Genomic DNA, 27257 nt, shown 5'->3' with positions numbered 1-27257 from the left:
CAGGGCCGGCCCGTCTAGAGTTTGAAGCAGGTCAGATATAGAGATATAGGGTTTGAGGTCAGATTTAGAGTTCCTGGCCAGTCCAGCAACGGACGGGTTTTGCAGGTTTTCATAGTAATCAGCGACCTACAGGCAAAAATAAATAAATGCTACAGCTGTATGAATAGTCTTTCCCCGAACCTTGATGTCATTGTTGTATTGTTATATATTGTATTGTTTATCTGTATGTCTGTCTTGTTTTTGTTGCTTGTGCTGTACAATTTACCTGATTTGTCTGCATCATATTTCTTCTCAATAGAAAAAACATGGGCACGCACGCACGCGCACACACACACACACACACACACACACACACACACACGACAAAAGTTTGTTTGTCAAAGTAAATGTTTTATCTTCACTCAGTCATACTATATAAATTGGGTCCATCAAACACAAATTCAGCTACATCTCATTCTCTGTGTATTTATATAGGCTTAGGCTGTGTAGCCTTGATAATATATTATTCATGATGTTTAAAACATGTGTAGATAAAGCGTATATGTTAATGTCCAGGCAGTCAGTTTCCTGTAACGGATCCTAACAGTCCTGTCCCATTGTTAACCTGCCCAGCAGAGCCCACAGTAAAGCAGCAGACAAAAGTATTCACTTGTCCGTCTGTGTTGAAACACTGTTTCAACATTACCCACACTTCCAAGTCAGTCTCTCTTCTCTTGCCAACATACTAGGCTGTTTGTAGGGATGTTAATAGTATGTGTCACTTAAAAGCATTTGTGTCCCTGTTAAGTTGCTTAAAGTGGTCAGGAGGTGCACGCACATTCCAGTAAATTCAACGGGTGCTCGAACAAAATAAATAAACTGCAAGAGGAGGAAGTCTGCACATGGTTTTAAAACTTTGTGCAGACTTCCTCCTTTTGCTTCTCATTCATCACCTGTATCCAAGTTCTCTATTGTAGATCATACATATTACATATTTCTGCTCCGCGTGAAGAGAGATGTTTTTTGTTCAGTGACATGTCACATTACAATGTATTAAAGTAAGATAAATGCCAGTATCCATCATTTGCATCCAAACAGGAGCTAAATCCACCAAATAGATTCAGAATTATATTTATTCATAAAGTCATCACCAGCACAGTGATAGGTATGGCGGTTCACATTAAAACAAGCATAAATATGAGTTATATTTTCAATGCTGACAGACAAACACATGCATACATGAAAGTTGCCAGAATTTTGGTACTGTGATATGTAACACAAAACAGTTAATTGTGCAAAAGGCCTTATCATGTGCAAAAAGCGTTAAGATATTATAATTAACCTATAATGTTCAGTAATATACAGAATAGCCTCAACATGTTGGTACAAAAAAATGTTCTTGAAAGAAATCAACCCCATTCCTAACTTGAATCAAAGTTTACATGGCATGTGTAGAGTTAATTTACAAAGTGTCATTTAAATTGCATTGCAATGGTACCAAGAAAAAAATAATTAAAAGCCCCCCCCCCCCCCCCCCCCCAATAACAGCAACGTTTATTGTCTAGCAAATAAATACTTCCAAGCTGGAAGCTACATCTATTTGACGAGTCTGCCAACTCTTCCATCAGTGCAATAAGGAATATACTCTACTGTATGACAAAAGAGAAAGCACACATTCAAAGTCTCTTCAGCACACATGCGCACACAGCACAAATTGCTACTCTTTATATGAACATACATTCACAACAAAGTAGCCTACAGGTTGTGTCAGATTACTCATTATTATTAGTAGTAAAAAATTACCCTCATATGTTTTGGTCACGTCTCTCGTTGTTCACCCATGTCAACAGTTTAACATCTGATCATTCCCAACAAACAGTTACTACCCTTTGAACAGCAAAACAAAACACAAAAACAGTAGTTCCCGATTTAACCAGTAGAGGGGGGCAGTGACCGACATTTAAAACACCTTGTCCACAGAGGCTCTATAGTTGCCATTGTTATCCTGCAGTTCCTCCCGGATGGCGTTGAGCTCCACCAACCCATTGTTGAGTATGTTAGCGATATCCTTTATCTGAGACACCACCTCCTTCTTACAGCCCTTTAGCCCCCCCTTTAGCTCCTTAGCGTCCTTGAGGAAGTACCGGTCCATGCCCTTGAAAAGTCCCATGACCGAGGCCAGGGAGTCGTCCGTGATGTCCGATGCCCGCCTCACGGGCCCGTCGACCAGGCTGATCATTTGCACGGCCCTGCGGATCTCCCAGTCCTCGGAGTAATGCTGATTGCCGGCCCTCAGGAAGGAGTGGCCCCGCAGCCGGTAGAGGCCCTCGTTGACAAAGTGCAGGATCTTCACGAGGTCCAGCAGGTGGTTCTCGTAGTCCAGCAGTACCGTCTCCACCTATAGGAAGGAAAGAAGCAGAGATACAGTGGACCTAAGTTTAATAGCTGAAAAGTGCACGATATGGCCCCATTTCCTGAAAAGAGGATATCGTATCTTGTCAAGAGGATAATAATGTTTTTGTGCAACCCTTCCCCTTTTGGGCAGAGTGACCAAGAGTGGTCACACTTGCCCAGCCTACCCTCCCGTTCACCCTCCCACCCTCCCATGGGTCGTAGGGGAGGCAAAACATAAGAATTTAAATAAATTTAAATACAACAAAATAAGGAAAAATAAATAGTAAAGTAAGTAAGATAAACAAAAGAGAAGAATAAATTAATAAAAAGAGAAAGAAAAACAAGAAAAAAGGAACGTGACAAACAGAGAATAAAATACAAACATTTACCAAATAGACATTCGTATAATATAGCCTACTGCATACCTCCTTGGGACATTGAAATTGATGCTGAGTAGTTAAATGAAATTATAACTGATCGCTCGGGAGTGTTTCCAAGTTGTTAAAGTGTGATATGAGGGGTTGCCATCTAGCATGGAATTTCTCGATTGAGCCTCTAATTGTGAATTTAAATTTTTCAAGGTTTAGGAAAAACATCACGTCTACCAGCCAGGTGGATATAGGTGGGGGGAAGGGGATTTCCACATGAGCAGGATCCTCCTTCGTGCCAAAAGGTGAATGCGATCTGCATGGGTGGATTGAAGGATTAATGTGTCATTGGGGACCCCAAAGATGGCTATGCGAGGGCATGGTTGGATATCCAGTGCCAGGACATCTGATAGGGCTTTTAAAAAAGAGACCCAAAATATATATAGTTTGGGGCAAAAAAAGAACATGTGACTAAGATCAGCAGGGGCGTGGTTACAACGGTCATCGGTTGTTTACATTAGGATATATCTCTGCTAGTCAGGCTTTGGAGTAATGGGTCCTGTGGAGGACCTGTGGAGGACCCAACAGCTTAGGTGTTTTAATGATTTAAAAGCAGAAAATCTCTCCCAGTTCATGCCCCATCAAGCGTGGGGTCACTTTGTATGTGCATTCTTCTTTCACTGTCAACAAAGCCCAACAGCCAATGAGCAAGTCTGATTTCACAGTTTCACAGTTACATTAAGATGCAGGGTAAAAAACACGATTCAAGTTCAAACCTTTTTGCGGTCCTGCATGTTGTTAAGGTTGTCTGAAATGGTGGCAGAGGCCGAGGCGATCCCACCGGCCGTGGCCACGCCCACCCCGATGGCGGTCACGATGAGCGAGACACCAAAGGTGACGGGAGCCAGGGCGAGGCCGGCGATGGCCGTCACGCCGCCCACGGCCGTGGTCGTGCCGCCGGTGATGCTGGCCATCTTGGCCCTCTTGTGGAAGGTGCTGATGTCCTCCGCGATGGCATGGAGTGTGATGATGTACTGCCAGAGGACCTCGGCGTGTTCGGTGAACACCTTGTTGAAAACCTGTAGGCCGCGGTTAACCTTGTCGGCCAGCGCTTGGAAAGCCCTGAGAAGGGTAATGGATAAGATAACTTTATTAACCCACGGGTGGCGGCACAGCAGTTAAGGTTACAACTTACATGTAATGTACTGTAGTATAGTAGAAACAAGGCAAAGAAAGACAAGATACATCAAGAAACAATAATAGAGGGTATGCACATGCATAAATTGAATGGCAAATCGAGTGGCAAAGTGAGTGACAAAGTGAGTTTAAATTTGTTTAATATAGTTTACTGCAATCAAATACTACATTTCTGTGTAGATGAATGGATGCGAAGGCCAGAAAGTAGTTTTTGCGCATAACTTCCGGGTTTTTGATGATGATGTCACGCACATACCCTCTATAATAATAATAAAAATAATATAAATACTACAAAGCAAACATGGGTAAACAAATAAGGTGTCTATATACAGTCAATCAGTGTGATATTGATAATGGCGACAATGTACAGTATGGAAGGCAAAAGGCTGGTAGATAAACCATATATCTGATTCTGATCATCTATTTTTCAGTACAGTATATCAGTGGTTCTTAGTGGTGTCCAGGATCCCCCAGGAGGCTCTCGAACTAAAATAATTTATAAACTTTGAGTGTGTACAAATGGAACCAAATGTAGCGTATATGCATGCAGTTCGAACACTCTCAGAGTTATGGGGGTCTGTGGCCTAATACATAGTAAACTAGGGGTCAGTGAAATTAAGGGAAGGAAGTGGTTTCATTCCCAACATACTTGGACTCATCTTCCTCCATGGTTTTGCAAGTGCTTTCATCGTCTGATGTCACCTCATCCCATTCTATTAAAAAGAAAGGAAAAAGTTAACTTATGTTTTAGCAAACGGTGTCTTCTTCAGGGTGCGTAGTGAATGCTGAGTGGAGCCCTGGATGTGGGTGTGTAGACTTGGATAAAGATTGGAAGGAGATTAGTCAACAGGTCAAATCAAGATAGTATACACCATTTCCACCTTCAGTTAAGTCAGCTCACAATGTGTAGCGCTGATGTTTTCAGTGAGCAACACACCCGTGCGTATAAATCAGGCTTAAGGCTAGTACCTACTACCTACTATAATAAACAAAGATCATAGTTGCATTTAGTTGAATTTGATTGACATCATTTTCATGTGGCATGCATCAAAGGAGATAGCAATTAGCAATTTTAAGATAGCATGACATTTATTTACAGTAGAAGAGACTTACGTTCCACCGTGTTCCACCACTCCATCAAGCTGTCGGTGTCCTGTAACACAAGCACACGCTGTACAAACGGAATGCCTGCAGCACGTATACAAGCACACTTTGATCCTAATGAACAGCAAAAAGACCGCAGGCAACATTAACGACGTGAGCCTCGCGGGTCGTGTATCCTATAGCCCTGAAGGGACGATTGCTCTGGGATTAATAAATTCACAAAAATGACAGTCACAGATTTGGAAAATATTCTAACAATGCCGTCTTTGGCTTGCTGGCAGCATGACATGCCTAGTAGTATGCAAGATTAGTTGCAGAGTGCAGACGGACAAACCGATCACAATATCTCTGCGATGACACCTGCCTTGTCAAATTAGTGCACGTGTTTGATTGGTGTCTGTTTATTTTACATTTCATCTGTACACGTTCACTTAAAAGCACATTGTATTGCTTTTTATTAACAAAAAAAAAGAAAAAGGAGTTTGATTAATTGATTGAAACTGACCCCATCCTCGTCCTCCTCATCCTCCTCGACTTCTTCCAATCCAGTCAAACGCTCATCCTTTTGGGAAGCTAACCACTCCGCCTGTGTGATAGAAGAGATTAAAAATAAATAAGAGAGTGGGCGAGAAATTCTCCTTTGCGTTGTGTGTAAAGGTATTTGGCATCGACCACCAGCACATTGTGCACACACAGCTGTGGCTCAAATTACTAAGTAAGGTATTTCCATTGCCTGGTCTGATTTCTAAACTGTATACATCCCACTGATGCAGCTGAACCAGTTATGTCACATGTATATGAGGGGTGTGTGTGTCTGGGGCTGCGCGTGTGGAACGCATTCACAGCTCAGTCGGACTCTGACAAATAGGAAGATTAAAAGGAGCCTGGCCCAATCTATGCCACCGATGAGGTGTATACTGTATGTGTGTATGTGTGTGTGTGTGTGTGTGTGTGTGTGTGTGTGTGTGTGTGTGTGTGTGAGAGAGTGTGAGTGTGTGTACAACATGTACTGTAGATGTACTGTATATCAGTAGTTCCCAAAGACCCCTAGGGGTCCTTGAGAGTTCCAGGGGGTCACCAGCTAAATGATAATTAGGAACCAAATGGACCCTTATGCGTCTGTAACTCAGAGAGTGTACAAATGGAACCAAATGGACCCTAACAGGTCCATTTGTACACGGCCCGAGTTAAATTAATTTCGATTTTACAATATACATTGGGGTCCCAGAGATAGAAATTCCATTAAATGGGGGTCTGTAGACTAATATGCATGTCAAACTGAGGCTCCTTGAAATTAAACGAAAAAAGAATCACTACTAAGAGCCGTACAAATCTCCTCTTAGACACACATGGGGACTACAAATTTCACGCCCCCAAATGAGACAGTGGCCCCACTTCTGGTACGTTAGAACGGTGTACTGCAGACCAGCCCATAGAAGTCCATTGAAATTAAACTGTAGTTAGCCTACTTTTAAAAGAATACAAAATGAACTGAAGACTATATTGATTAGAATAATCCAAATGTATGAAGTGTCTTTGTCAACATATATTGTTGTTTTCTCAATAGAGGATGCATTTCACATTTAATTTACCACTTGAACGAGTTACCCATAATGTTAACGGAGCCGAGGGGAGACGGCAGACAGAGAACCTGTCGCTTTTAAGGGACTTTACGAGGCTACGAGCACCGACTTTGAAGAGTGGAATTCTCAATAATACATCCCGATCCCGACTGACTTTGTTCATGCATGTCAATATTTTGAACACGGTGTGTTTTACCGTTGTCACCTTGTTGTATAATTAACTTGGCTGAATAGTTGGGAAAATAACCCAGCTAAATGGAGGAGTGACATATCATTTTCAACTACCTAGTGAATTCTCCAGATGAGTATTAATAATTATTGCATCTTGCAAGATGCTGTTTGGATAGTTTTCCACAAATACATAGCCTATAAAAGAAACGCAACAAATATGTGGGTATTGAAAACCTGAAGGGATGCGACCGTGACGTATATACCGTGCGACGACTTGGACTTGAGATTTACAATGCTAGCACTTTTCACAAACTGATGGAGTATATTAGAGTACATTGTGGGCTGTATATTGAGATGGCAGGTATGTGACATTGAAAAGGACAAATCAAACATATGGGAGACTTTATTGGAACAAAAAAAAAAGAATCGCTACAGCCTCAGTAATGAACAGTGTTGGGGAGTATTAAGCTACATGTAGCTGAGCTACGTAGCTGAGCTACATTTTGCTGTAGCTTGTGGTATTTTAGCTACATTCATATTTGTGTACCTCGTCAAGTAGCTCAGCTACCTTTTGGGTCATTTTTTGTAGCTTAGCTACTCAAGTTACAAGCTACAATTTTGGGAAATAACATGAAAGAAATATATTAATTTTGACCATTGGTTGCTGTGTTAATTCTTGTACTAGAACCCCCTTTGAAAAATCAAGGACTGTTACTTTTTCTGATTGCTTTGAGGGCATATCAGCACTTGACAGCTGCCTCTAATTGGCCTCTGATTGGCCCTGGTATCACAGGGTGGGAGGGGTCTCCCAGGGGGGAGCAGGGGTCTCCTAGAGGGGAGGAGGGGTCTCCCAGAGGGGAGCAGGGGGAGGAGGGGTCTCCCAGAGGGGAGCAGGGTGGGGGGGTCTCCCAGAGGGGAGCAGTGGGAGGAGGGGTCTCCCAGAGGGGAGCAGGGTGGGTGGGTCTCCCAGAGGGGAGCAGGGTGAGGAGGGGTCTCCCAGAGGGGAGCAGGGTGGGGGGGTCTCCCAGAGGGGAGTAGGGTGAGGAGGGGTCTCCCAGAGGGGAGCAGGGTGGGGGGGTCTCCCAGAGGGGAGCAGGGTGAGGAGGGGTCTCCCAGAGGGGAGCAGGATGAGGAGGGGTCTCCCAGAGGGGAGCAGGGTGGGGGGGTCTCCCAGAGGGGAGCAGGGGGAGGAGGGGTCTCCCAGAGGGGAGCAGGGTGGGAGGGGAATCCCAGAGGGGAGCAGGGGGAGGAGGGGTCTCCCAGAGGGGAGCAGGGGGAGGAGGGGTCTCCCCGAGGGGAGCAGGGTGGGAGGGGTCTCCCAGAGGGGAGGAGGGGTCTCCCAGAGGGGAGGAGGGGTCTCCCGCATGTACATTCTCAATTTAACGCTGAAAAATAAAAAGTAGCTGAGCTACTTTGAGCTACTTTTTCCATGTAGCTGTAGCTTTACAAGCTACATCTCTCCAGGGGTAGCTATGTAGCTTGATCAAGCTACTGCCATGGTGAGCTACTTGTAGCTTTACAAGCTACGCTTTCAAAGTAACTTGCCCAACACTGGTAATGAACCAGTGAAATGAGGGTATTTTTATGATGCCTCTCATAGGGATTGCATTGACAACTGCAGTACACCGTTGAAACGGACCAGAAGTGGGGCCGCTGTCTCATTTGGGGGCGTGAAATTTGTAGTCCCTGTGTGTCTCTATGGGGGGAACATTCCCTGACGGTGACGGGACCCCCAGAATTCTCTATTGGGCCACGGACCCCCATCTCAAAATATGTTGTTCCAGGAACCCTCCAGAAACAAATATTTTAGTTAAAAATGTTCGCTCTTGGCCCAGGCCGTAGCGTAACGGTCTGGGCACCGGACTGGTAATCCAGTCGCAGTGTGCCGCGGGTTCGACTCCCGGACCCGACACGGCCTTTACTGCATGTCATCCCCCCATCTCTCTCCCGTTTCCTGTCAGCCTACTGTCTGTCCGCTCTGAAATATATATTCAATGATTTGCGCCACATATTAACGACTTTTCAAAAATAGCAGACCTACAAGCAGACATACAACCATCTGTGATGCACACAGTGATAAGGAGTAAAAAAAAAAAGAAATCTGTTCATAAGACATTCATTCACCTGTGCTGCTTCCGAGAAGTAGTCACTAGAGGTAGCTCCCGGTGGATCCTCAGGCGAGTCCAGAGCCGTCGCCTTTTTCTGGGAACAGACGAACATCAGCATGTCAACTACTTTAGAATTCTCCAAATGTGATGAGTATAAATTGAGCTGGAGAGTTTCACCGAGATTGGTGGCATGAGGACAGGAAAGTACCGTACTGTGTCACATAATCTAGTCCCTGATAATAATGCGACCCCGTTATTTTTATGATATTTCCATTGTAAAACCCCCCCCGTAATATTCAGGACAATAGCAGGGTACAGTAATGGACATCCCATAAACCAGTGGTTCTCAAAGAGGGGTCTGGGGACGGGTCTCCAGCTAAATTTGTAGCATCAAAATAATTTTGTGGCCACTTATAAACTCTATTCTGTACTATATCTATCAGCTCACAATGCATATAACGAGGGCAGAGGTCTGACGGAGACGAGTAAAAATGAAAGGAAAAAAAAGAATCAAAGAATTGCAGCTATATCTATGCATTACACTAGTAACTATTTATAGCAGTTCTCAAAATGTTTCAAGTCATGGACCTGCGGCACAGACCCCAATCACAGCTAATTCAAACACATTTTGCTACTCTGGTATGGTTCAGTGTTGAAGACCAGGTTAAACACCTAAAAATGGGATTGTTTTTTAAGATAGTCCAAGGGGCATTGCCTTCAATATGCTCACACCTGACTAACCACTTCTCCAAAGTCAGTGACACCCACAATACTAGAGGGAGCTACAACGATATGGTACCTCCCATTTAATAGAACAAACATGGGGAAATTCTCCTTCTGGCACCAAAATGTGCATGGAATGCCCCGACAACATCCCTTAAAAATGTGGATCACTGGCTTCTTTCAAACTCTACCTCGTGCGGTTTACTTTTCTGACTAATAAAGTATTCAATCAATCTATCCTATTGTCTTAACTAAGCCATTTTAACATTATCGATATCCTTTATACATTATATGAATAATTGTCTAATGCATACAGACGCAAATGCACACACACACACACACACACACACACACACACACACACACACACACACACACACACACACACACACACACACACACACACACACACACACACACACACACACACACACACACACACACACACACACACACACACACACACACACACACACACACACACACACACACACACACACAAAACCCACCTTGGATTTATTCTTTTTAAGGCCTTTGAGTTTCAACGGTTTCTTCTGCTGAAGAGATAGTGTGAGATTAATATTTAAAAACCTGGTATTTTCATTTAAAAATGGACCAATAAGATTTGATTAAACATAGAAATTAAAAGTTGAATATCGTGTATACACAATTATGCAATGAAGTAACTGTTACCAGTGAACCTACTGTAACAACAATACAACTTACAGGTTTGCCGTATTCATCTTCATCCCCACCCAGTTGTCCAGCAATATATATATCTCCGCCCTTCCGAGGAGAACCATCTTCTAGAAACACCCCCTGGTGAAATGAAATATAAACCATCAATGAATTAAACAAATGCACCTTGCATGTAAACCCTGCCGCTACCAAGATGTCTTGCTATGTCTCTTGATTGTCACTTTGATCTTTAACCTGTTTCACAAAGCACTTGACCTATATCAAGTTTTAACCTGGATTCCCAATGTTCTCCTTATTTTGGGTTTCCAGTGCTGTTTTGAAGGTAGGGAGTGAGGGGGCATCTCTGATGTGTTTGGGGAGAGCATTCCAGAGGGTGGGGGCGGCCACAGAGAAAGCCCTGTCGCCCCAGGTTTTAAGCCTGATCTTCTTGGGGATCACAAGGAGGCCAGCGACGCTGGACCTGAGGGAGAGGGATGGGACGTGTGGCTCGAGGAGGGCAGAGAGGTAGGGGGAGCCAGGTTATGCAGGGGCCTTGTAGGCGGTAAGGAGTACTTTGAAGTCAATTCTTTGCTTAACGGGGAGCCATTCAAACTTACGTTAATGCCTTACCAACCAATGTGGCCCAAAAGAGCCTACAGTATCTCTTATTTCTCTAGCGTGAGGTGGCTTGATGTACATCTCCTGGACATGATCAAGGCTAAAATGTTGCATGGATTTTAATTAAGGGAGACCCCCAATAAATGACGGCGAACGGGAGGCCACTGTAATATAATTATACACACACACACACTAGTATTTTGTGTTGTAATAAATAAGTTTAGTCAACAACCTCAACACTTACTCCGGATGCCCAATGAGGAGATTCGTGGCTCAAACGAATATGGCAGCTGTCATGAAGAATGGTTTCCGGGGTTTTCTTGGTTTTACGATGACTAGCCCCTTTGTGTTTGAAGTGCTTCTTCTGATGAAGGAAGCCAAAATGTTAGAAATAAACCTAAACCTTTGTATCACTCTGTAATAGGAGGACAATGCCTTAAAAGACCATACCTGTGCTTTGGCCTCACAGTACACTTGACTATAGTGCTGACCATTTTCAAAAGCATACCTTGTTTGTTCATTTCATTCAATTACTTCATTTCCGGGGGACGAATTCACCTTAAAATGATTAACCGATTTCTGTAGCCACTGAGAAGCCATGGATGCTTTATTTAATTCCAAAAACTACTGTATCTTTTCATGTTTTTTGGCTAGACTTGTCAAACGCATAAAACCAAAACAATGATAACACATCTGTGAAAACGAACTATCTCTGTGTTCGATTACCTACTGTATCTCAAAAATGTTTCAAGTCTCAAGTGCAAGTGTAAAATGAGTCACAGTCTTAAACATGCCAGACCCGCAAATATAGTCCTTTAAAGAAAATCTTCTCACCGTATTGCTCAATTCACTCACACAATTCACCATGCATTGATGCAAGAATTATGAACAGTTTACCTGGTCATGCGTTATTCTTTAGTCATAAGACTTTGGTATGAACACAATGCAGTTGTTCCAGACCACATATCATATCACTATTTAGTCCTAATGTAGTCTGGACAACAATGAATGTTATTGGTCCTCTGTGTTGTATAATTTGAGCTGGCTTTATAACTCATTATTATAGTAGAAAATGAAAAGCAATTGCAGATACAAAGACGTAAAGTAAGTGGCATGGAAGTTTATGATAATGCATGGAGAAACATGATACCGGTTTGCAGTAGTCCATCCCATTCTGTTCATCGTTGTCCATCTCGCCTGTTGATACACTGCCTCTCTGAGGGCTTTGTTCATCAAACATGTCATCCTAAACGACACAAATGAATCACTAAATCTCTGGGGAAACATTAGTGTAAAGAAGGCAACCAGTTACTTTGCAGAATAATTACTGTACCTTAGATTTGCGTCGACCCACAGACAACCGTTTCCCCTTTGTCGTTTTCTTCTAAGAAAAATACAATAAAAAAAAAAAAATGGTTTAGCTGAGCTCTCTTTATAATGTGTAGAGTTACGTAGTGAATGTCTGTAGCGTTTTATCGGAAAGTGCCACAGTATCCTTTATTTCAAATAATGATAATAATTACAGGTTTGCAGTCTTCCATTCCAGGAAAATGTCACGTTATGTGCATGTACAGTGACAAAAATACCCCAAACACAACTAAAGGGGACTATTGTTAATGTTATTATAGTAGAAAATGAAAAGCAATTGCAGATACAAAGACGTAAAGTCAGTGGCATGGAACAGCATGGAAGTTTATGATAATGCATGGAGAAACATGATACCGGTTTGCAGTAGTCCATCCCATTCTGTTCATCGTTGTCCATCTCGCCTGTTGATACACTGCATCTCTGAGGGCTTTTTTCATCAAACATGTCATCCTAAACGACACAAATTAATCACTAAATCTCTGGGGAAACATTAGTGTAAAGAAGGCAACCAGTTACTTTGCAGAATAATTACTGTACCTTAGATTTGCGTCGACCCACAGACAACCGTTTCCCCTTTGTCGTTTTCTTCTAAGAAAAGTACAATAAAAAAAGACAATGGTTTACCTGAGCTCTCTTTATATTGTGTAGAGTTACGTAGTGAATGTCTAGCGTTTTATCGGAAAGTGCCACAGTATCCTTTATTTCAAATAATGATAATAATTACAGGTTTGCAGTCTTCCATTCCAGCGAGATATTCATTTTCCGTTACGCCAACTGAGGCTAGATCCCATCCCTTCTGTGGGCTTGCGTCATCCAGGATAGCAGCCTGAGATACATAATATTGTGATATGGAAAGTAAAGGATACGAGGCTTGAAAAGTTTATACTGCAGTGGCGCAATGAGGAGATACAGTAAGGCGGTTTCAAGTGCTATTCTTCAATAGGCTCTACACACAATAGCCATATATACAGTAGGTAATGAAAGTCACTATGGCACTGTATGTCGAGTTACTCATACTTCCAAGAGCTTGGAAGCCCGGTTTACTTTAGGATGAGATGTTATATTCATCACCTTGCTGGTTGACGGACAAGTGAAGCCGACTGCTCCTCCTTCTATATCATTAAAGTTTTCATCCTGAGGGTGAAACCAGAATAAATAAAGTTATCGTATTATGACTGCTCAACATAACGTGTACATTTTACACACACACACACACACACACGTGTGAAAAAAATACAGTTTATATCTTCAGTTGAGCCAATTTAAAAGTTAACTTTTGCACCCCTTTCAGTACACTACCTGTGGCTCTTTCTGATGCGTTTGACCATGTTCACCATTACGTTTATGATGCGGATTCTCCTGAGAGATAGAGAGAAAACACTGTATAATGCGTCGACAGTTTCATAGACACTCAAATACCATAAACATGAAATACCTGTACCTTATTGGAGCCTCTCCGAGGTGAATTCCCATGGTCCTGTTGCTTCTATCAAAGACAAAGTTTCATAATACAATTACAAATCAAAGATCACTGTGAAACCGTTTTCCCCCTCTCTACTTGCCGAAAATAACCAATCTACAAGCTCACATCGTGATGTGTTGGGCTTGTAGATCTGTTATTGTCAAAATACACATAGCAAAGAGCACCATTATCTCCTGTACCTTATCTAGGCTGATGGAAAACCCTCTCTTCACAGTCTTTCTCCTCTTCTGCGAGAGAGAAACGATTAGGTACGTTAGATTGTCTGAACAGCAGAGTCAGAATCAATAGCAACTTGCAGAGATGAGTTCAGGAATCTATTCAAATATCAAAGGGAATTGTTGGAGTTTGGCATATAATGTTCATTATAAAGCTTACAAATCCATTGTTTCTGGCTTCCTCACTCCCATCTTCTTCATCATCTTCTTCACCTTCAGAACTTCGGTCCAACTTCATCTCCTTTAAGAAAATGTTACATCAAGCAAGGAAGTTAAGTATTTTAGCTCTCATCACTGTATTCTCTTACATCTGGTTCCATTTCACTTACTCATATTACTCTTTTGAGTGTAATACACAAAACAGGAGGTCGGCATGCTTGTTGTGCAAGTTCAAGTGTGTAATGTAAAATAGCATGGCCAATCATTTTAATTGGCCAGAGGGTGAACATTATTTTTCAGGAATGAGCGTTCGCATTCCATTGGCGATCATGTGGCGCGGGAACGTTGAAAAGTATTATTGTGACCGTAGGTTGCAGTTTACTATGAAAACCTGCATCCTGCGACCGTCAAGCCTTGTGACACGCTCCATATATGGCCAGTACAGAATTCATTCCATATGTTGATCCGACTTCATCAAACCCTAAGATCTCCATATATGGAGCTGGCCTGTTCCGACATTACAATGTTGTTCCGACATCACAATGATGACTCGACCAGCTCAACAGCTATTCAGGGTTTGATAAGGTCTTCATATATGGAGAAGACTGGATCATCACCTAGATCTGCATATATGGAGCCGGCCAGAAACTCTAGTACATCTGACCTCACCCAGCAAGCACGGTCAGGACCTGGACGAATTAGTGACGTCTCTATTGGGGCCAAATCAAGTCAAACCAAGACTAGTCTGATCTGGCCCAGAATATCACCCGATTTCAACCAACATACATTCTGCCCACTAAGACGGACGTCCCTGGATGAATTAGAGAGAGTCCGATAGAGGCCAGATCAACTTAAGTCATATCATAACTATAGTCAGATCTGGCCCAGAATAAGCTATATTATTTCAACTGGTGAAGGACGTCCTGGAAATGACGTAAAGATCATCCCCATATGGGCTGTGATCTGGCCTAGTCCTGGACGCCACCGGAGGACGTCATCATAACGTCATCATGACGTCATTTGGCTTGCTGGGCAAGGACACCAGATTAATAGTTTAACTCCTGCTTCTTAGCTGTGCCGTATTTTCTTCTCGCCCTCAGGCGTCTTACTGGTGGTACAGTAGTTACAATAGTTATTTCTGTTGCTTGTATATCTCCGTCTCACTTCCCACTCTGACGTGGTCAAAGCAAACATTGAACTTTGTTTTGCACCTGCAATGGCAATAATAGGAATTGGAACTGAATTTGAGGAAGCAAAAGAATAAATAAATCAAGTGATTTATTTTTCACTCACAGTACAAGAAGTGAAATGTTGGTGGAACATCTTATGCAACAACAATACAATACAACAAGATACTAATGAGTGTAAAAAAAAGTAACCATAATTCAAGTAAAAAATATAAAAACAATTCACTAAGCCATGCGGATATAAGAAAATACTTTGAAAGCCACCTAATTGACCTCTGTGTCATCAATCAATAAAAACATTGAACCAGGTGAACCCTAGCATCCCCTAGCATGGCGGTGAACATTTGGCGAAAATAGAAGCTCACAAAACGACACGTGGGGTTAGATCAGACAGATCTAGGGAGCCAAGGAACAGCAATGTCCGTGTTCACCTACCTATGTGTTCACCTATGTGACTACCTATGTGGCCATGAGCACCAGTGATATGACTATGAGTACCAGTAGGGGCACTGTTGTGCCAGAAACAGAGAGAGATAGTGCTGCACTGTTGCCTGCTAATATGAGCGAGAGCGAGAGAGAGCGAGAGAGGGAGAGAGGGGAGTTGCACCACTCAGTTCACACGGGTGTGATTCTTTTAAAGTAATTTGGTCTAGACGGGGAAAAAAACCCTTCCTTTTTTCCGGAAGTGTAGAGCCCTGGTTGACTGCAGTCTAGTCAACAAAGTATACATATGTTTTATTTCTGTTTCTTAAATATTTTATAGTGGTGTGATGATTTTTTATGCATAACTATAAAGTGCATTATAAATCAAATCTATTTATTATCATTATTATTATTATATATTTTAAGTGGTTAAGCAAATTATTTCTTCCAAAAGGCTTTATATGCTTGACGATGTTTAAAGAAATGCTATAAGGTATGTGTGTGTGGGTGCCTATTATGTATATAGGTAGAGACAATAGGAGTGAAGATCGATAGGTAGATAGATACACACTTTAGATACAGTAGGTAGGTAGGTCGCCTCGGACATTGACCATCGTGGTGATGTGAGCCTGTCGATGTCCTATTGTGGCATAGGAAGCAAGATCAGAATCACTATACAATGGCATGAATACAGTACACCTACACAATAACCTGTGCCTACCTGTGTCAATGTCAAGTTGAATTTCAAGTTATTTGTGGGGATACAATACATGATTTCTCTCCATTGTAATGTTATGATGAAGCTGATATTCAAAATAACATTTCCCGCTCTGATGCCAAATGAGTCCGTGTTAACCCATTCAGGACAGGAACCCCTTTTGGGGTTCTGGTTACTACAGTATGTACAGTATATCAGCAACATACATTTTTTTTGTAATTTTCAAATTAATATTTGAACATTTTCAGAAAACTTAGTTCAGTATTTAGAAGGCGTTTTTCGAGAATCGGCATCAGTCCTAAATGGGTTCTACTTCAGAATTAGAAGTACAACCTCTGATTAGAGTTTGGTCAAAAGATAGCAGAATGACGTTCAGGTCAACATTTTAGCCACTGCTAATCAGTAAATACAATGCAATGGGGTAAAATATACATTCGAGCTGAAATTGATTGAGCTTAATATAGCCATGGGCAAAATTCCATGTCAGTCCAGGCTGCTACAAAACCAATAATCCAGAGGTAAGACTTGAGCAGCTACAGTCAAAAGTCAACACAAGTCACGTACTGATGCATAATACGACATACCTTTGATTCTTTGGGTAAATCCCCATTCATATATTTCAGGTCATCTTCTTTTTTATGTTGTACAGGGGAAGCAATGGAAGCTCTCCGAAGCAGCTGATGCACTTTGTCCTTGAGGGGTTTCCTCTGGTAAACAGAAAAAAACATATTGTGACATAACTATAATTAGATATTTTGTATAGGTAAGGCACCATACATGGGGTCTGGGGACCATCGAGTGTGTAACACTAATCTTTTCAAATTAGTGTTTATTCTGAAAGAAATCATTACTATAGTGTTTGTTCAGTTACAGAGGTCTCCCGAGTCTATAGCTCTTCAGTAAAGAGAAAATAAGTGTTCAGGTCTGGACGCCAATTTCATTCAAGAGATAGTGAGACAAAAGTGAGATTTCAAGTGATGAAACAAAAACAAAAGGGAGCAGACAAATTTGTAACTGGAACACTAGAATTTAAGTTGAGCTGGAGAGGAGATGGGTAGAACTTGGATAAAGGTTTAAATTTCATCACACTAACTTTAATGAAGCTTGGCAGTATTAGTTAATTTTACAATACAAAAGGCAACAGTGAACATCACTTGGCCTGAACTGGGTTACATTACAACATAATCTTGTCATTATTTATGAATAAAGATCGTACTGGTTTGCAGTCAGCAGCACCACTCTGCTCTTCATCTTCTCCAACATCGAGTAGATGTGTCCCTGGGAACCCTGCCTGAACCACACAACACACATGTGTCAACATCAAGAAAGCTGCACTTTTATTACAATAAGACATTTTCATGAATCCTGTATTGTTCTACCAGTAGTCTTTGTACAGTACATCAATTACAATTGCTTTAAAGATTATTTATAGGATTTTTTTTTTTTTTGTGTGTGTGTGTGTGTGTGTGTGTGTGTGTGTGTGTGTGTGTGTGTGCGTGAAAAGAATGAGTAGCAAGACAGGACACATCTGTCCAGGCAAAATTTACCCAGGAAGATGTTGCATGGTCAACAAATGCATATACTGTAGCAGTCCAGCGCTCACATACCCATATGGGGTACCTCCTGAGCCACCCGAGGGGCAGCAGAACCCATATGGGGTACCTCCTGAGCCACCCGAGGGGCAGCAGAACCCATATGGGGTACCTCCTGAGCCACCCAAGGGGCACCGTACCCATATGGGGTACCTCCTGAGCCACCCGAGGGGCAGCAGAACCCATATGGGGTACCTCCTGAGCCACCCGAGGGGCACCGTACCCATATGGGGTACCTCCTGAGCCACCCGAGGGGCAGCAGAACCCATATGGGGTACCTCCTGAGCCACCCGAGGGGCACCGTACCCATATGGGGTACCTCCTGAGCCACCCGAGGGGCAGCAGAACCCATATGGGGTACCTCCTGAGCCACCCGAGGGGCAGCAGTACCCATATGGGGTACCTCCTGAGCCACCCGAGGGGCAGCAGTAACCATATGGGGTACCTCCTGAGCCACCCGAGGGGCAGCAGTACCCATATGGGGTACCTCCTGAGCCATCCGAGGGGCAGCAGTACCCAATATGGGGTACCTCCTGAGCCACCCGAGGGGCAGCAGTGTCTCAGGAGGATAGAGCAGCTGCTTGGGAAATGGAAGATTTCCGGTCCGTGTCAAGATTGTCTGAACCCGGGCCGTAACTATTCGGGATGAGCAGGTAGACCTTGCATGGTTTTCTCCGCCTCCGTCATTGTAACAGAGAGGTCCTCTGTTTAATTAATTGCATAGCCAAAGAGAATGTATTCAGTTTTTCCACAGGTGTAAAGATAGTTTGTTATCAGTGAGCCTGTCTGAGACCAGTGTTCATGAAGGTGTTCGTGAATGGATGAATTGTAAAGCTCTTTGAATAAATGGAGCTATATGCTTCAAGTGTGTTGGCAGTAAACACTGGGTCTTTACCTTAGCCATTCTGGGTAGTGTCTGGCTGGCAGTGTTTCCATCGTTCGGGTCCTCACTAAATTTGTCCTAGGAAAAGTGACTAATCGTTAAGAAACGCATCAAACACAAATTGACAATAACTGATAGGATGTCTTGTGTTATTTTGTCTGAGGACATTGTTTCAGTTACCTTGGACCCTCTTCTGGAAAGTAAGGACACTTTAAACTTCTTTCCCCTATTCTGTAATAGAAGTGTACTTGTTAACATACTGTTAAACAACTACTTGCATACTTCGCAAGTTTCAGTCCAATGCAAATCATTGGACAGAAACTTGCGGATATGCAATTATTTCGTGATTAGTAATTGACGAATTGCTCATCTTTGACTATACACCGTTAAATATGAGTACCTTGTTATGTTTTCCGCTGCCATCCTGTTCTTCTCCACCACTCCCTCCATCAGAATCCACTTTTATCTTTAGGGAAAAGGAAAAAATAGGGAGTTTAGAAATCAGATTAAAAAATACATCATACAAATGATGCATACGCAACAATGATATTACTATATTAAACAAGCAATAGATTAATTTAATTGAAGCTTGCACCTTCAAAGACTCCCGTCGTAGTCTCAGCCTACCAGACTGGAAAAAAGGGTGGTGGAAATATACATTAATCATTACATAATGAATAAAGCCAGAACATACTTAAATAGGTATAATGCTGAATTATGCAAGTACCGTGTGTGTGTGTGTGTGTGTGTGTGTGTGTGTGAGTGTGTGTGTGTGTGTGTGTGTAAAATAGTAATAACATGGAATGTCAACATGGTGATCATCACCATTACAAAGCAAAACAACACTTTGGTAGAGGTTTTGGTTGTGTAGTGGGTTACCTTGCAACGATGCAACTCCAAATACTGGCAAGATATCATTATGCCCATTTGATGTTCCAAAACTATCTCCTCGTTGACTTACATTGCACAGTGAAACAGTTTGTTTGTATCCTAGTAAAAGCACACCTCTAGGATATAAAACATAATGAGGGTTTTATAAAATATATAATTTTTTTAAATAAAAAAGGTAACTTACTGTTGATTTTACTATAGTAATTAGGAAGAAGATCCAGGTTGGAATATTAAAATACCGGTAGTAAAATCAACAGGAAGTTGGCTTTAAAGTTTATATTTGTTATGCAACAAAAGAAAAGCTGTGGTGTTACACAATCTGCTTTGTTTGCGTTAATTTATGTGTGACTTTACAATACTCCGCAGTGTTTCACACGTTTTTGTGACGCAGTTCTCAGCCTGGATTTTAAACATTCTACAAGCGTTTCATTCCAATGTGGGACGTGCACTACTTTGACGTGCCAACATAATGTGTGCTGCCAGTAGTCACAGCTAAACTGCCCCAGGCCCGAAAGTTAAAACCCTGTACACTCAAGACACTGCCCCCGCTGCCACCCTTAGATATCCATACATGGAGCTGACCTGTTCTGACATTCCATATGTTGATCTGACCTCATCACACCCTGTACACTCAAGACACGCTCAATATATGGCTATTACACGTGACCTCGGCGAGGTCACTTCTCGCCCTCAGACGTCTTACTGGTCATATGTGCAGCAATGTTCATTTGTATACATTCTGTATGACGTCATTCTTCGTTTAACAGCGTTTAAACGTGTATGTGTTTAAACCCCATCCCTAAAACACATGGCACTGGAGCTAAAGAACCAAAGAATACCGGATGAATTGGCACTACATTAAAAGAAAAGGTGTAGATTCTAAATTTAATTTAAAGACTGAAAAGGTTTCATACTGGTCTGAACTCGGGTTGGAGCTGAGGACTGTTCTCAGGCCAGTCCTCCACACATCTTTCCTGTTTGGGGAGAAAAGTGACATTAACAATGATAGACAGTTTTCCTTTAACACAGTATTCTGCCACCCAGTCGATCTTTATTATCCGATTTCCGACATATTTTGACACACGCACGCACGCGCAGTAATTCTCTTAAGCATGCATGCTATTGATGTTATAAGAAAAAGGGTGTGGCATTAAATGTAAACTCATTATCACTGCATGTTGTCATACCTCTCCAATGAGCAGAATGTCTTCAAAGACCACAAAGCTTTCAGGTTTGACTGGTTGGTCTTCCTGTAAAATGAGAATCCAAATTTCATCAGTGGGATGAATGTACCGTACACTTTACCTTCGGTATCTTTGTCCACATATTCTCTTATCTTCACTGATCATGCATGACCATATTAATTGAAAGTTCTTCATTGTTAACCATAGTAACCCTAGTGCCCTTAGTGTTGTATTTTGGACATAGTTGTAAAGTAGATATTCTAAACAATTGCCTTGGTCTATATGTTTAATTCATAGATACACATGGTACAGGGGAAATAAACAGATCTACAAGCATCGTTCAACGATGTCAGGCTTAAGAAAGTAAGGAAAGAAGCTCATAGTCATCAGTTATAACATACCATATTAAATGATTAAATGATTCAAGCAACTCTCTATTTCACTATGATAATTAACATTGGTCATGTTTTATCCTCGTTTGACCATGTAATTAAGTTTAAAGAGTTGCATAGTTAGTACATACTCACCAAAGGTGATTGTGGTATTGTTGTGGCTTGAGTAAGTGGCCTAGGGGGCAGTTTGGGGGCGACTTTGACAGCTGGTTTGGGGGGAGGTTTAGGAGGAGTTTTGGTAGATGCTACGGGAGATGTTAGGGGAGATACTTCGGGCTCACTCTGAAAAAGGAAGGGAAAAAAAGACACGTTCGTTCAAAGAAAACAGCAAGTAATAACTAGAATGTTACAATAGATATTAGATAAGGCCTTATGCTATCTTTCTTAAGGACGGGTGCCGTACATTTCAACATAATTCTTTTGTAATTTCTGAATAAATAGGATTTAGAAAGTGTTTTTAGAATCTGCCTCAGGTCTAAATGGGTTAAAAATAAGGCCATATGTTGCGTTAGTCTTAGTATAACTGTAGAGGCATTAGTCAAACAACAGGTGATTGTAATCAAGATATAATCTCACCTAGATCCTTACATGACTCTTGACTTACTTTTCCTTCATTGTTGACGAATAAGAACATGTACCGCTTCATTTAATTAAACAAGCATTTCAATCCCTTTGTGTCATTTACATGGTTGCAAACAACAGGTGATTGTAATCATGATACCTCACCTAGATCCTGACATGACTCTTGACTTACTTTTTCTTCATTGTTGACAAATAAGACTAGACTGGCGGTCCAGGAAGTCCAGGAAGCACTCTAGTGTTTGGGGACATTTCTAACATCTATGCAGGCAAGGAGTGAGCCATCCGACGGCAATATTGCGCGAAAAATACAAAATAAATAGTAGCTGTGTGTAACTCTCAACCAATATAAGTGTTGCTCAAATAGACTAGAATATAGGAGGGGTGGATGACGTCGCTCGCGGTACGTCAGGACAGTGTCATTGAAAAACCATGTATTCTAATGAGACGTCCTCGTTCGCGTCGCTGGCAGTGTGGATGAGGTGAGAACACTTATTACAAATGAATACTAGCTATATTGGGATGCAACCTTAGTATAATCATCAGCATAACTCTTACAGGTTTCTTTGGTATGGGTGGTCTGGTCCGAGGTAGTGGCTTCGGGGGGCGGGTGAAGTTCTGCACCTGGAAGGTTGGTTAGAGCAGTTATGATCTCAGTCGTGTTTATAACAATTATCTGATCAAGTATGAGATTCAACAGCACACGCAGGCCTTGTAAAAGGAATGGCACACTGAGAGCATGATGCAGTGATTCAAATACCAGATATCACACTGTACACACACACAAGAGTATATACACAAATAATATACTTGTGTATATAATAAAGGGTTTAGAGTGCTGCCATTGCAATACAGGCATATACCGTATTGTGAAAAGATACAAATTAAAATATAATGGGAAATCTAAAATTTATTATGTAAGCAATTTATTATGTAAAAAATGTAATTACTTATTTTTTTGGTATTCAGACAGCCAGCAATGGGTAAAATGCTCCCCCAAAAGATTTACTCTCTGTGACACATCTAGCGGGCAATCTGCATTCAAATATTTTCCTAGAAGCTTTGTCATTGGTCAATTTGAGGGACAGGCCTGTCTACTTTATTTTTTTCTCGACCAATGACAAAGCTTCTAGGAACATCTTTGAATGCAGATTGTGGCCCCTAGATGTGTCACAGAGACAAAAAAGATTTGGGGAGCGTTTTACTCATTGCTGGCTGTCTGAATACCAAAAACGTTAAAGTCATTCCAATTTTGACATATTATTGCTTATAGCAGCTTTAAGCTGGGTTGGGTTTTCCACAGTAGCACAACACCAACAAGCATTAAGTGCAATCAAAGGATTACAATGAGCTTACATAACACTCACTGACAGGTCTAGAAGTGGTGTGCCTCACCCGCCTGCTCAGTCAAATAGATCAGAACAAGCTTAATCCCTTCAAGATGTTATTTATTTGACCAAAATCTGGTTCGACAGACACTTACATGCGTCATTCCTGGGGTCGAATCGCTAGGTGACATCGACAAATTCCTGGCTTGGATGAAAGGCGTTGGCAGAAGAAGATCGTGCTTGGTTCCTTGCGGAGTGGTCAACACAACATCAACATCACGTGGTCCATCAGAAGAGCTTGGGTGAACATCGAAATGGGAACTTGAAGGCGTTTGTGGTGTTGGCATATCAGCCAAAGTGGGTGTGAAAACATTGCTAGTTTCTGGCGAGTTGTGAAGTGGCATTGGGGAGAATGTGAACTTAGAGGCTTTAGGTTTCGGTCTCAAAATGTCTCGGCTGTTTGTTGTGAGCCAGGGCTGGGAACTGCCAGGGGTCTGGGGCTGGAAGATGTCTGGAGTCCCATTTGAAAGATCTGGCAAATAGTTGTGTGATGGAAAGGCGTCTGACGGGAGTGGATTATATGGTTTGGGACTTGGGAATGGGTCTGTAGTGAACGGCGATGAAAATATTTCCCCCAAGGCCTTAGAATTAGTAGAAGAGTCGAACGAGGATTTTCCCTCAGTGAGTGAAGGTGCTTTGAACAATTCAAATTCTTTAGAAGGCGTAGGGTGACATACATCCTCAACCTTGTTTGAAGGGGACTGGAAGGGGTCCAGAAAATTATCGAGGTAAGTATTGAAAACTCCGGGCTCCTTGGTGGTCATGGCTTGGAATAAATCCTCCTTCTGGCATTCCTGAACAAGGTCACCTCTTTCAGTGGCTCTTCCATTTGAACACGGGGTTTGGGAGACATCCTGTTTTTGCAGGGGAGTTGACCCAAGAATATCCAGTGACGTCAGGGGGGATTTGTGAAAACCCTTCTCATTTCCAGGTGTTTTCTCGGGCGAGGCTGAGGTTCGGAGGAGGTCTGAGGTATGGCTTGACCGGTCTGTTTGGGGATCTGGTGACTTAGTCTGAATGCCAGACATCAGGTCCAGAGTCGAACTCTCAAACTCCGGTGGAGGAGCAAAGATGGTAGTGAAGCTTGTATCTTCTGGTGCATCTCCCTTTATGTTCACCACGTTGATCGTTTTACTGCTGGACTCCTAGGGCCAAAGTACAAAGTTCAGAAGAATTAAAGACACCAGATTTTAAGAATTAATTTCCAAGTAATATATATCCTTTCAATAAAAACACTACCTTCCATTACTCAATATTTCAAAAAATATAAAGGAATTATTGAGGACCCCCTGTCATTGCAGACACACTGGATCTTCTGAACGGTCCAATACATTTTGCATGCAGAGCAGGAGATCTAGCCCAGGGTTTCCCAAACTTTTTTGGCCCAGGTACCCCTTGGGGTGAAGATTTTTTTCCAGGTACCCCCTCATCCTCGCAACACCGATAAGCATATTTGCAATCTTACATTTAGATGCCATCGGAATTATTTGTATTAAAACTTTTCAAAGTCAACACATTTTCAAAACATTTATTTAAGATGCTGTTGGGTATTTTTCTTTTGTAGATCTGTTATTTTGGTGGATGACGGTTCTATGGTCTTGCAGAATGATGGATTATGAATTGCCCTGTGACTGACATTTGATGTCCCTCTGTCCCACTGACGTTAAAATAGTATGGTTCTGGCCCTGCCGGAGACTAGATAGTAAGACTTCTCCCCTAGCCAGCGTTGTTAGATAAGAATTGTTTTGTTTCCGTTGGCCATAACACCCAGCCTCTGTGTTTTTGCCCTTGAAAGTTAGTATTCGCTCTAACAGACTGGTAAACTGCACTCAATGACGTGATGCCCTGTCCCCCGGTTCCACTAACTGATATTGCAGGTCCGGACTATCTCTGCCCCGTGAGATAGTTCCGGTGTGCAATATTCGTGACGTCTTGCATTATCTGTCCATTTGTAAACAAATATGTTTTTTTACTTTGTTGTTCAACACATTTTCCGGTGTATTGATTACGGTATGCTATATTAACCCTGTTCAATTTGAACATGGGGAGAGATCGTTGTGAAACGCTGTCCGGATGGCATGTCTTCTTCTCTCCCGAAACAATGGTGAATATATCTGATTGAACCTCCCTCTAAGTTCTGCTTGTCTGAGTTCTCTTCATTGTGTCCGTCAATTCATTCTAAGGTATTTGGTTAACTCGGTTATACTCTGACTTTTACTCATTATAGCCTAAAAGGTTTTTACATCCATTTCTGTAAAGTTACAAGCCCTCTGCTTCTATTCTGGTAAAGAGTATTTATGGTACTTAGATTACTTTCTAAAGTATTTATTCAGTTCCGGTGCTCCGGAGCTCTCTCTAGCTCCGAGCTCTCTGCTATCGAAGCTTTTCCTTATTTATCATAGTCTTTATTTATACAGTCCTTTCATAGTTGTTTTAAAGTATTTTAGAGATAAAATACCCATCAGATGCTATCTTAGAAAAGGTGTAGACCTATTTGACAGTGCAGAAACATAATTTGCCTTCCTTGATGCATCAATTAAGCGTCAACGACCATCAGCTGGTCACAGTCACAGACACTCAGCCTCTGCAGCACCCTAACTGAAAGTGACTGCATGGAGTCTGTTTCATTGCCCTTGAATGATGGAATATGATTAAGGATTACTGTGATTATGGTAAACTCACATATCACACATAGTCACAAACCATAATTCACTGGCAAAAAATAATAATAATCTGAATTATTTTGCGGACGCCCCCTGGCTATGCGCCACTTTGGGAACCACTGATCTAGCCACTAGGCTGTGCGTGATGGATGCAACACAGCAACAACTGCCATATCTCAACTTTCATAATCATGACTCTACCTCAACGTTATGACTGTACAACAGCTGGCGAAAGCCAGATCAATGAATCTATCAAACTGGGCAGGGCCGATATATACAAATCAAGATTCTGTTAGTGAATTGCCTTTTTTTACACCTCCAAACGTTTTCAGAAAAAATACGTTAGTGTAGTGTTTAGCTGTATAAGATAAGATTATGTGGAATGTGGAAACAACAGAGCAAAAGCCAATGGCCTCAGGCTCAGACGGCACCACCCACTGGCCAGAACCCAGAAGTATTTGAAACCTTATGCACAGGTTACTTTAGCTAGTACACCTTTAGTACACCTTTGTACTTTTTGTGTATGTATATGTTTTTAATGCTTCGTTTCCTAATGTAAGGTATCGTTTATGTTTTTATGTGGGGACTGCGGATGATCTTTGTTAAATCCGGTGTATTTACATTGCATTTATGTAATGCCCATTAATATGCATCGTCCCATCTAAATAAACAAATAAAATAGAGTAAAGTAAATAATGTTTAGTGGACCAGTGTATCAAGATTAATGGATCCAGTTTGTCTGCATGGTTCTTATATGGTGTATGTACAGTATGTGTCATTTTCCAATAGTCTAACAAGGGAAAACAAAAACGAAAAATATAATACAATACAAAAAGAATACATACAATATAATGTTGATAGAATGGATTGACTCTGGACAAACCCGCACCGACTCCATTCTAATAAACAGAAGAGGGAAAAAAAGGAAAAGGGTGGGTGGGGGGAGGAGGGGGCAGAAGTCAGACATAAGGAAGAAGTGTAATATTTCACTTGGTTGGTCTGTTGCCAAATTACTTCACTCCATACCTGAGGGCTGTAGTGGAATGGATTCCATGCTCCACGATCTGACACTCCATTCTGAAAGAATGACAGCATTACAGAGGGAGGACAGATTGATGATGCATTGTGTACAAAGTGCACCAAAAATGAAAACAAACACATCTACACATGCTGCTGAAAATGTCAAAGTGGTTCTTCAGTGGTGGCCAA

The 27257-nt window shown here is 41.9% G+C and overlaps 1 protein-coding gene across 1 annotated transcript; it reads right to left on the bottom strand.

The window, feature by feature from the left end:
• Positions 1-1522: 1522 nt before the first annotated feature.
• Positions 1523-27122, bottom strand: LOC310875734 (uncharacterized protein). The gene is made up of 33 exons (XM_083789055.1): positions 27075-27122; positions 26894-26947; positions 23481-24530; positions 22556-22621; positions 21554-21700; positions 21030-21092; positions 20757-20816; positions 19547-19582; positions 19352-19417; positions 19132-19182; positions 18964-19029; positions 17693-17767; positions 17061-17183; positions 16330-16398; positions 14150-14230; positions 13954-14001; positions 13733-13777; positions 13591-13650; positions 13363-13425; positions 13016-13117; positions 12829-12879; positions 12646-12741; positions 12257-12307; positions 12074-12169; positions 11168-11287; positions 10354-10446; positions 10137-10184; positions 8921-8998; positions 5548-5628; positions 5052-5091; positions 4588-4651; positions 3518-3863; positions 1523-2377 (listed from the first exon to the last, which is right to left on the bottom strand). Exons 3-33 carry the CDS (start codon positions 24411-24413, stop codon positions 1940-1942), a joined length of 3756 nt encoding a protein of 1251 aa, XP_083645181.1. The 5' UTR covers positions 24414-24530; positions 26894-26947; positions 27075-27122; the 3' UTR covers positions 1523-1939.
• Positions 27123-27257: the final 135 nt, after the last annotated feature.

The sequence above is a fragment of the Protomyctophum parallelum genome (assembly GCF_964188405.1).
Source record: "Protomyctophum parallelum genome assembly, chromosome: 18".
Taxonomy (NCBI): Eukaryota; Metazoa; Chordata; class Actinopteri; order Myctophiformes; family Myctophidae; genus Protomyctophum; species Protomyctophum parallelum.
This window is presented reverse-complemented; position numbering and strand designations above follow the sequence as displayed.